The 11,334-nt window shown below is 40.7% G+C and overlaps 1 protein-coding gene across 1 annotated transcript in view; it reads right to left on the bottom strand.

Moving 5' to 3' along the window:
* GPR143 (G protein-coupled receptor 143) overlaps window positions 1-8,884 on the bottom strand; it is an 11,723-nt gene extending 2,839 nt beyond the window's left edge. Inside the window, exons 1-6 of the mRNA XM_010191368.1 lie at window positions 8,641-8,884; window positions 6,808-6,917; window positions 3,812-3,906; window positions 2,593-2,685; window positions 1,999-2,108; window positions 1,000-1,108 (exon numbers count right to left, since the gene is read on the bottom strand). Of these exons, the coding sequence (XP_010189670.1) occupies window positions 1,000-1,108; window positions 1,999-2,108; window positions 2,593-2,685; window positions 3,812-3,906; window positions 6,808-6,917; window positions 8,641-8,884 (761 nt within the window). The remainder of the gene's footprint in view (window positions 1-999; window positions 1,109-1,998; window positions 2,109-2,592; window positions 2,686-3,811; window positions 3,907-6,807; window positions 6,918-8,640) is intronic.
* Window positions 8,885-11,334: the final 2,450 nt, after the last annotated feature.

The following is an 11,334-nucleotide window of genomic DNA, read 5'->3' as shown; positions in this document are numbered from 1 at the left end:
TTCCCTACAATAATCTTTGCTCTAAAGCTTATACTTTATCAGGAGGAAAAAAATCCAAACCTACAGTCATGTTTATTTTTTTTAATAGGAAAGCCCAGAATGAGACAGAATGGAAATAAACAAATGTCCCCACTGTGTCTTTGGGGAATTGATCCTTTCTTTCGTGCCTGCTCCCAGACCAGCAATCTGGCCACCATTCCTGAGGTTGCAATGCACTTCTGTGGTGTCTTGGCTCCAGAATAAGGCTTGCTCTTTCCACAGTCTTGGAAGTCTGTCTAAATCTCGGCTCCTCATTATTTCAACAATTTCCAGGAAGCCATGCTACAGGCTCGCTCATTGCTGTCTCTGTCCCCCTCTGCCACTGGCTACCTCCCTTCTCTCTTCCCGATTTCTTTCCTGGTCTACCCCAAAGTATTGTTTTCATGGAGGAAGATGGAATATTAAAAAAAAATTAAATTATCAGAAATTTCACACACAATCATATAGAGACTTATTTTTTGGCATTTAACCTTGTATTTCCAGTTGATATCCATGCTTTTTTCACACACATGGGATCTGCAGACCACAGAGGTGGCTGCATTATATACTCATAGTCAGGGCCATGAAGGCAGCCATAGAAGCATATTTATTGAAGGTTTGATGACAAGAGGTTCTGAGAAAACTTAGGCACAGAAAGCTGTTTATCAGCCCATGCTGGGGACCTGCTGTTCCAGACAGCTTTAGTCTGTGTGCAAAGACTATATTTTTTTGGCTATTGTTTCTTGCAATTATTGTTTTCCTGTTGGTTAAACATTTTTATCATTTCCTCGCAGACTCGTGATGCTGCATGAGTGATTCAGCTAGTTGGTGAAGTAGTTTAGAACTACTTCTTCCTCAGACACCTTCCCTTCCAAGCATAAAGGCAAACAAATGAAGCAACTCATCAGGCTCTGTTCTTGTCCCAGCCCTTTCCAGCTGGGAAAAAAAGCACTTTAAAACAAAACGTAATGTGCCTCTTACCAAATAACAAATACCAGCATAATTTTGAAGAAGCGGATCTGGATCTCTGTCCCCAGACGCCTCTCGTTCTCTGTGTAAATCCCTTGTCTCCCTTTCAGTAAGGAGGCCACTGGAAAGTGTACAATTATGTTCATTAATACACATGTAATGTCAGCAAAAATAGACATATAGGCATAGTTATGCCATCTCACAAGATATCACAAGGAATATACATATGCACAAACACAAATATGCTCACTATGCATTTTCCCATAAAAAGCAACTCTTTATAGGAACAGCATTTTAAAGGAACAACTGTTCCTTTGAAAATTAGTATTACTGACAATGCAGGATAGATGGGATTGGTGTTTTTATATACTCAATGTGTGGATGCTGAGTATGAATTCAGGTACTACAAACATCTAGCACTGATCATATTGCATGTAAAGAATGCATTGCTTCTGTGGCCTTTTTTTTCAGTCTCATTTCTTCAAAGCTTTGGATAATAAATTAAAGGGGAACTGCAAGTTCCTATCAGAATTGTGTACAATTCCCATTTGTTTCATAATCTCAGAATCAGGAGTAACAAAATTCTGATCTTTTTTTTTTTTAGCTCCAGGGCTGCCAAGAAGTTAAATCAACTATCATATCTCATCAACATTATCTTTAAACCAGAATAAATTGCATTCTAAAGTCCAGATTGGTACCAATGCTACAGTAGAGTCAAGCATCCATGATACACTGCTTAAAATACATCAAATGAAGAGAAATTCAGCCTTTGCCAATCTACAGTACAGGTTTGTAACAGCACAGCTGGAGTACGCCACCAGTGTCTCTAGGGCAAATTTCCCATCTAGATGGTATCTTCATTTCAATAAGCATTTCCCTCCTGCCCGCCCTTTGCTGTATGATTTAATGAGGAGCTATCCCACATCACCGAGTACTCAGGCATGACTTTTTACCATATTGTTATGTTGCTAAATAACGCATACTGATTGATGCTGGCCACTAGGAACATACCTGCTGATACTGTCCTCCTAAACAGGATTGGGTTGACCACCAGCACCAGCAGCATTGGGGCGTATGTTGTGATGTAATGTGGGACTGCGTGCTCCACGCCATTTTCACAGCTGAGAAGAAACCATTATGCAGTATGCTTAATACACTTTTTTCCCCACATCTGTTAGTTCTGGGTGTTTTATATATGTCATTTTTATCTTAAAAAAATAAAAGGAATGAAGCAAACATGCTAAACTTTTAATTCACAGATCTTCCCCACCAGTTCACAAAGTTGATTTTTAATATGCTCTGTCTGCGCATTTTTCTCAAATTTAAAGGAACAAACACAAACCTAGAACCAGGAGTGGGAGAACAGTGGCTCATAGCAGAAGCTGTATTACAGTGCTGCAGCATGCCCAAGTGCTGTATTGCCTGGCATGCTACTTCAGGGCCCTCTGAAACCCAGGCAAGTATTCCTAGAATAGCTACTGCCTCAGCTTGTGAAAGATCTAAAAAGCCCTGCATTTGGATATCTGTCTCTCAAGCTGACTGAAAGACATTTAAATGTCCAGAGGTCGCTGTGATTTCACAGCCTGTTCCCAGAGACCTGCTCACCTGGAGAGAGAAGGGTAGTAAAGCAGTGCAATCCCCTCCACGCAGAGCATCACCGCAAGGCCCCAAGTCATCATGTGGTACAGCACAATTGTACTGCAGGCACCAAACAGGACAGACGTCATTAAAGACACTAAACCTTACACTTTCCGCAGTGCAGCATGAATATAGGACCCTCACTGAAACAGAGTTTTACAGATGTGACATGGTGCACAACAACACTAAACTAACAACATTAAACTAAGGAAAGTGTGTGTGCAGGCATTCGGAAAAAGGATGCATCAAAGTGGTTTTTCAGGCTTGCATGCAAAGCACAAAAGTCCTCCGACTTGTAGGGTGGAAAGATTTCCCCTTATGCCCAAATACACATGGGAATTTTTTTGGTTAACAGGGATGGGGGAAGAAGGTAGGTCCCAGTTGTTTCAGACTAGAACTGTGGGGAACAGACTTTACAAAGCCACGTTTGTTCTGCACAGGCTGAAGTTAACTCAGAAATCCCCATTTTGGTAACATCTGCCAGATGAACCATGTCTCCAGGATGTGACTGCTCGGTATCATCTGGGTACACAGTCACATAATTCCATATTAATCAACGGCCACTGAAGGTCATTTTTCCCTTCTAACCACCAATTTAGAAATACCTTGTATTTTCTGTTCTGGCATTAAAGCATGGTTTAGGTGTTTAGGTTCTTCTGTTACAGGCATTGCAGAAAAATGTATAGCAAATATTTATCATTTTTTCTTGTAAACTTTACAAATGTGATCAGAAATGTAATAATGACAATACTGAGAAGCTGATAGAAAATCTGAAGAAAAAATATGGAGAATGAACTACATGAAATTCACCACTTCACTCTCCACTTTTCTGTTTTCAGGATAATACTCTTCTTGCCATAAGAATCAATTTCAGGCACGGAGTAGGGACAAAAATACCTTCTTACCGCAATAAAGTTTATAAAGCCCTATCTTCTCCCTATTTTTCGAAAGGTTAAATGAATTCAGTTACATTTAAATTCCAGTTGGACATAAACCAATCAATATCTGAGCATTGCCCTGGCAATTTAAGCACTTAGCACACCACTCATCCATACCATTACCTGGTAACCATATGAACATCAGGTGTTTGTACAAGCTTCGCTTATACACTTCGATAGCTGCAGACAAACTTGTACATACAGTGTTGGAAGGAAAAAACCCAAATTCAGAGCTTTAACTCTGGTACCTCAGTCCAGCTGATCTTCTTACCACCAAGTACGAATCAACGGCGTAGCAAAACAACCACCAGAAGCCAGCGCTGTATAACAACTGGATCCACATCTGCAGGGGAAAAAATGCCAAATGTCACAGCTGCTTCTCAAGTACCATTAGGGACAGGGGAGGGACCCAAACCTTTAACTTGGTGATTTGTTCTTTAAATGTGTGTATTTTCCAGCTGAGATGATGAAGTATGAAATCTTACTCAAAATCACAGGAACAGCATTCTGTAGCCAATGGGTCAAATCATATGCAAATTGAACAGCATTTGCTTTCACAGTTTATACTGTTGTTTGGAAATAATCTGTTGTTTACCTCTTCAGTCCTAACCCTCATTGTCGTGACTGAAGCCCAAAGAAATTTATAGTGAGGATGTTTTAATTTCAGGTTAAAATTTTAGTGGTTTAGGCATGAAAATACAACTGAGCTCAGTCATGACCACAGCGTGCCTCTGCATCGTGTGTTTGGCATGTGATGGGCATTTTCTCCATGCACAAGAACCCAATTCAGAGCATGGCTATTAAGAAGAAAAGGCCATTAAGAAAAATATCACTCACCTTCTGGAAACATTATCCATACTGAACTCCCTGACTGATTTCTTCAGTAAGAATCCAAAGGAAACAGGTTCAAGTCAAGTTAAATTCCATAGCACTCATGAGCTGACCCTATGCATTTTTCCCATGAGCCTATAGAAGATAAGTGACTTTTCTTTGCCGCTGTTTATAAATTCCAAATTTCTCCCCCACAGAGGCTGGCTCTTTGTAATAGTCTGAAACTATTTTAATATTCAGGTTACCTCCCCTCCAAGCCCTCTTTTCAGTTCTTAGTTGAATATCCTTTGAACCAGCTCCATGGTAGCATCTTTTTACAGCTGGAAACCAAACTGCTTGTTACTGAGCCAAATGTCAGTGAACAGAAATCTCTGACTCATTCCTCCAAAAGGTAAATCAAGCTGGGAAATATTTCCTCCCACCATAGGTGTGGACACTATTCCTAGTCATTTGCGACACTAATTATTCGGTATTTAATTCAAACACCATGACATTTTGCTAGTGCACAGACACCAGAAAATAAATTTTCAGTCTTTCTTGAAATGCCCTTTATCCATAGCACTCAGCATGTAACTTCATCTGTGCTTTTACATATTTTCTGCAGTTGAGAATTGCACAATATATTATATACACACATGCAAAAATAAATTGTGAGGTCTTTCCACCTGGAAAATCCAACACAGACAAGATTGTCTCCAAAAATAATAAAAAGCAGATGCACCTAAAAAGCAAAATCTTCATGTGCTACCTCACTTTTTAGCAAAAAGTCACATCTGGCTATATTGTCTGAGAGGATACCTCTCTGCAAACCAGAGGGTGTTATTCAAAGGAGATGCTTAAAGGCCTCACTACTTGGAATTTGTTTTGGCTTGTGAGTAAGTGAAATAAAACAATAGTACTAAAAGAAAAATAGAATAGAATCAGAAATATTTTATTAACTCACACAAGAATATGCTAGGGGAAGTGAGTGAAAGGAGGGCTATTTTTCATTCCAACATAATTAAACCTAATTTTAGCAAGGGACTCAAATTACAGCACTTTGCTGGAGCCCAAGAAAGGGAAAGTAAAAATTGTGGTAGACCACTATGCTGCTCTCCATCTAACCTGAGATCCAAACGAAAAACAAACAATCTGCATACAATATCTTTCTCACTGTTTAAAAATATTATGTTTTGTGTTAAGGGCCAGAAAGTGAAATTTAAGATATCATGGTTTTTGAAAAGTATGTTCTTGCTACGAGATATTGATGTTGCTGGTTTTCCCTTCCTCAGAGAAAAAAAGAATCAACATTTGCATTTAATAAGCAAAACTTAAACATGTATGGTGGAAAATTGAGAATCAATAGATGTGTACAACTGATATTTGCTTCTGTGGCACAGCACTAACATGTCTGAAATTGTCATTATACAGACATATAAAGTTGCACTTTGGCACATATATCTATTTACTGGTGTTGAATAATTTTGTTTATATGCAGCATATCCTCTTCTATACTGTAAACTTTGAATTGTAAAGCTAATACTCTTATTTCTCATGCCTTGGACACCCTGCATTCCTACTGAATTTGGGCAGAGTGATGATCTGTCTTATTTGTCATTCTCCAAGTTTTGGTAAAAAACATGGTCTCTTTTCTTGTACACTAAACTCAAATTATATGCCTCAGAGAGTACTGTGATTAATATTTGAGACTGAGTTTTAATCTGCAGTTTTGGAATGTATTTACATTTTCTTGTGTTTAATCCAGAAGACACTTAATTAGACTCGGCCAGATGCAGCCATTGAACAGCCATCTGAACAGCAGTCTGAGTGCTAATCCTACATGGCAGGGACAGACCTTCTGCCAGCAGCTCTGCGTCTTTGGGTATATTTATCCTGCAGTCCCTCTGTGTCTAAAACACACTCTCTCACGCCTCAAAACCTAATTTAAGCTAACTTTGTCACTGATTTCAGTCAGTCCCCACAATATGCCTCCATGCAGGCTGTAATTTCTGCTGGAGAAGGTGGGCGATGCCCTCGTGCTGTGGGTGCGAGAGAGCCACTGGGGCATTAGCGATGTTACAGCCCATTTGGGAATGTCTGTACCCTTATGCCTCCGTAGCCCTTGGTTTGGTACAGGTCTGCCCTCCACTATCCCAGCACTCCTGCGATGAGTGAGCACCACAAAAAGCTTGGGACTCGTCTGACCCTCATGTGCACTGTGCAGCATCTGGCACCCTGCCCGCCCTGAGCCGGCCTTTTCGGCGAGAGGCATGAATGCACTCGCAGGGGTGCGGCAGAGGCTGAAACCATCATATCCAGGCACTGACTCGCAGCCAAATTTCCTTTTGGACACAGTGGTTTGCTTTTCAGACTCCCCACGTGGGAAGGCTGTTAAGCGGGAGCAGGAGGAAGGGTAGACGACCTCTGTACCTACCGCGCTCCCCACGCAGAAAGCAGAAGGCCACATGTCGGTCCCGTTTGCCACAGAAATGTTACCGATGAAGCTTGGGAAGCCTAGCCATACACTTGATCTGAAGATAATACCTAAAGAGAAAGAAATGCGTTAATGCTTTGAATCTGCTGGCGTGATTTGAGTCACATGCTTCTCCCCAGCCACATATTTCACATCGCAGCCCAGATTTTGTGGGTCCACAGGAAGGCTACAGCTGCAGAGGAGCAGAGCAGGAACAACTGCACCATTTAAATGTCCGTGTAATCGCTCAGGGAAAGTAGCCCCAAGAGCCTGAAGCTGCTGGGACTTTAAATGCTATGTAGATTAAAATCTCACTTACTTACAGATACTGACACACACTTCCTTGAAATAAACTGGGCTGCATTTAACAGATTGGCATAAAACAATTTTACAATTTTTTATTTACAATTTTACAATTTTTTATTTACAATTTTACCAGCATATATTAATACGCTAATATTCATTTCTCTGTAATCCCTCATTGCAGGAAAAAAGTTATTTCCCACTTTATGCTGCCTTCATTTTTACAAGCAGCTCATTTCTTCTCTGTCACAGGACTGAACAAAGCAGGGCTTCAGAATTAGGTGAGAACAATACCCATTTTTTTAAATGAACTTACAGTTTGTTAGTGAGATTTTCTGGGTTGGCTTGAAACAGGCATTAAAGCACCAACATATAGCAGAACAAAAGCACCAGTTTTCCTACCAGGAGAGAACAGTTCCCCACCCACCAAAGTGAGTCTAATTCAAAGACAATGATGGATAAATAGTTTGAGCTTGCCAGTGAAAGGGAGAAAAATAACCTTATCTATTGCTGGCCTCATCTGACTGAAAGGATCTTTTCCAGGTGAATGCACAGACATTTTTTCCCTTTCTCTCTTTCTTTATTTCCCCCTTTATAATTTGTTTTAATATTGGTACTTACTAGGTACCATGAGAGAACCTGGCTAGGTATGAAAAGGGGAAAGACCTGAAATCCCACTCCCTCCCCAGGCAGCAAGAGAGACTCACAAAACAGCACTACTTCTGTTATCTAATGTGAAGGAAAAATGTTATTGTAGAAACAAACTCGTCCTGTATTTTCGTAGCATGTGTCATGATAATTTATACCTATTTTGGCTGTAAATGCCATAGACTGTCGAGACAGATGTAGACACATTAATTTCATTTTGACTCATGAGTTTTGTTTTACTCTCTGTTGCTTTATTCCTCCAGCATATCATCCAGAGGCCGGGCAGCAGGTTGTCCTTGATAAGGGAGTTTTGCTCGCATTTCAAAAGCCTGTGTCCAGCATGATCTGTGTACAGCTGCCATTCAAACTCATTTGCTGTCAACGTGATGTGCCCAGAGAAGTGGCTGGCACATGAACAAGATGGCAAAACTTGGTCTGAGAGGATTTAAAGACATATAGGAAGTGTTCTTCAATTGTAGCCATAAGGATCGGCTAAGTGTTTGATGTCAGCTTTAGTTTTAAATGTACTGCCTCACCTTCACTTTTATGTCCTACTCTGAGAGCCAGCCACCGTTCTGGATTTTAATTTCTTTTAAAGAGAGATTTTGGTGTAGATTTGTCAAGAGCTTTTACTTCTAAAATATAACTGTCAAACAATACCTTTCTCCCCCAAAGGACCATCATTTTCTGACCTCACTGAGCCCAAATCTTCCTGTGAATATATGCAGCATGTTTCCCTCAAGAATTCTCTGTTGTCCGCTCACCAGCTTCGTTTGACTATGGCATCTCAGAGCAACATGAGCCTGCCACAACAAGGGTGAGGGACATCAAGCTGGCGCTTACCTAAGCCACCAAGGATGTCACAAATGGAGATAAGGAGAAGGATGGTGGAGGAGGAGGAGGCTTTGGGCATCTTCCGTGGGCCCTGTCCCTTCTTCGGCAGGAGCTGCAGGATGGTGAATAGTAGACTGACAGAGGCGCTGCCAATGCAAACTCCGCAGAAGACTTGAGGCTGGAAGTTCATCACGAGCTGTGTAGCCGCATCCCGGTTCGGGCAGCAGTAGGTTTCTAACCTGGGAGAAGCCATGAAGCGTCCAGCTGGTGGAGGGGCCCCACGAGCAGAAGAAAATGCTGTTGCTTCCGCAAGGCAGTGTTCACTTTTTCTTCACCCTTCCCATTAGTCCTCGGTGGTGAGAATCACGCGATGGATGGATCATGTGCTGCTGCTGCTGCTGGAAGTAAATCCCCTGGAGCTGCCTTTCTCAGCCTCTCCTAGCAAGGAGATCAGATCTGAACAAGAAAACACAGTGTAATCTGAAACATGCCCCATGCTTGCTCAGAGCCATTGGCAACAGTTCACTCACATATTTCTGCTCGCACAGTATGTGATACAGGAAGACTTAAACCCACCAGAGCATTGAAGATGGTTTAAAATAAATAAGGACACAGATACCAAAGGAGAAGTATTACATTTTAATTGTGTTTCTCTTTAGCCTCATCCCACACAGCACCCTCTAATTACTGTGAATTAATTGAAAAGATGAGTCCAGACACAAGCAGTCCCAGCCCTTACAGGGAGGAGCAGGGCTATAAATCCACACCCTAAACCAAATCTAAATTTTAGTGATCCAACCCACCCATCTCTGCAATTAAAATTAGAAACATGATACTCTACCACTGTAGAAAGAGATTACATTTAGGAAGACAATATTAACCTCATCCTATTTAAACTGCAAGCACAGAAGGTCTTATCTTTAGTCTGTACAGTCTGTGTTGGATCAGTTTGACATGGAAAATTCCAGGACTTTTGATTTCTCAAGAGTATTTTTCTTTTTTTTTTCATTTTTGGTAGGGGTTTAAGATGAAAACAAGAATTTGGCCTGTAATATTTGCTTTTACTTTATAAGCTAGACAATATCCTTTAAGTTAGGGGTCCTATTAGACACAGCAGCAAATACTTACAATGATAAATACAAAAATAAACTCTCCCCTCTCAGCTGAGTTTCAAACCCCCTGCATCAGCCCTCACCCCCTCCAGAAAACTTGTTTGTAGGAACACATTCAGGAAGTACAGTAGGGAGCATAGCCAACAGACTTGAAGCGAATGAGATATTAAATAACACAGTAATTTATAATTAGTCCTTACAAGAACAAATGACCTAATCTTTTGTTTATTTTTTGCAAATGGCCCATCTCATTTTTTTCTGCAGAAATTATGAAGGCCTGATGAGTGACAGTGGGATGTTGTGTGTGCAGGGGTTATAAAACACAGAGGCTTCAGCCAGCATGTTTGTCCTCAGCAGAGAAAACAGCTGCCAGTCCTGAGTAAAACGGTACCTGCCGAGTTTGTCATTATGCAATTGCTGTTGCAATCCTATGTCTTGTTACTGCCGTGTATACAAAAATATACTGGGGACAGCAAGGTTGCCAACCAGATTGCCCTGCTCCAGGGATACAAACTCCTGCTGAGGTAAAGGAGAATACTTATACTGTGCTGTCAGTATAAGGCTCTGTTGCCAGTGCAAGGCCGGGATTCCTCAGACTTCATTCCACCTCCGCTAGAGCAGCAGTGCATGGAGTTGCACCTGTCTGTCCATATACTGCAATACAGCTTACCTGGCTACTACACAACAAAAATTACAGCGATTTCAGAGACAGATTATTATTTTAGATAAAGCATACACCACATATACAGTGTAAATATGTACGTATTAAAATAAATGCCCTCATTTGAAAGTAGATTTATATTGCCTGATCTATATTTAGGACAGCAAGACTTTTAGATTATTGGACTGACAGAGAAACTCTTCAACAGAAGCCTTTCATTTGCACTATTGGTTTCTAAAATTCTTCTCCTCACTATTCCTGTTGCAGTTTTCCTTCTTTCAGAAACTTGAAAAGCATGTGAAGCTGTTATTCTGACAATTTGTTCTGGCTTACAGATAAGAATGTTTTCTGTGCTTTGCTTTTTCTGCTTATCATCTGTTTTCATTGATCCTGGCTGTGATCTTCTAGTTTGTCCATGTGGATTTATCATTTTGTTATTTTAACTTCTCCCTTCACTTTTGTTCAGTCACTTTGAAACTGCTTTAAGTCCTCAATTGTAGTTTTACACTCTGGAGATTACATCTTTAATCTTTTTCTCCCTTCCTTTCCACAGTTTTGTCAGCCATACACCCTACTTTACTGCTTTACTTCTCTGAGTGTAGGATTGCTTCTTAACCTTTTCTTCTGGATCCCTTCGCTCCTATTCTCTTGAGATTTGATTACACAGTCATTTACAGAGGAAGTGATTTTTATTAGAAGCAAAGCATGCGACCTGTAGCATGCCTAATACAAAAAGAAAATAAAGTGGCTTATGAGTGAGCAGAGGCCTGTCATGATACAAGCAGGTGTGTCTTTACACACAGACATCTGAGACTGATGGATCTGCTAAACTAATGAGCCATCCAGTACCTCAATTAGTAAGATCTAGCTAGACTCTGATCCTCACTGCTGGGCTTGAAGTGTGAAGAGTCAGAACAGTCAAAGAAATTC

This window comes from Mesitornis unicolor, unplaced genomic scaffold, assembly GCF_000695765.1.
Source record: "Mesitornis unicolor isolate BGI_N332 unplaced genomic scaffold, ASM69576v1 scaffold15759, whole genome shotgun sequence".
Lineage (NCBI taxonomy): Eukaryota > Metazoa > Chordata > Aves > Mesitornithiformes > Mesitornithidae > Mesitornis > Mesitornis unicolor.
The sequence above is the reverse complement of the archived record's forward strand: the minus strand, read 5'-3'. Positions and strand labels throughout refer to the sequence as shown.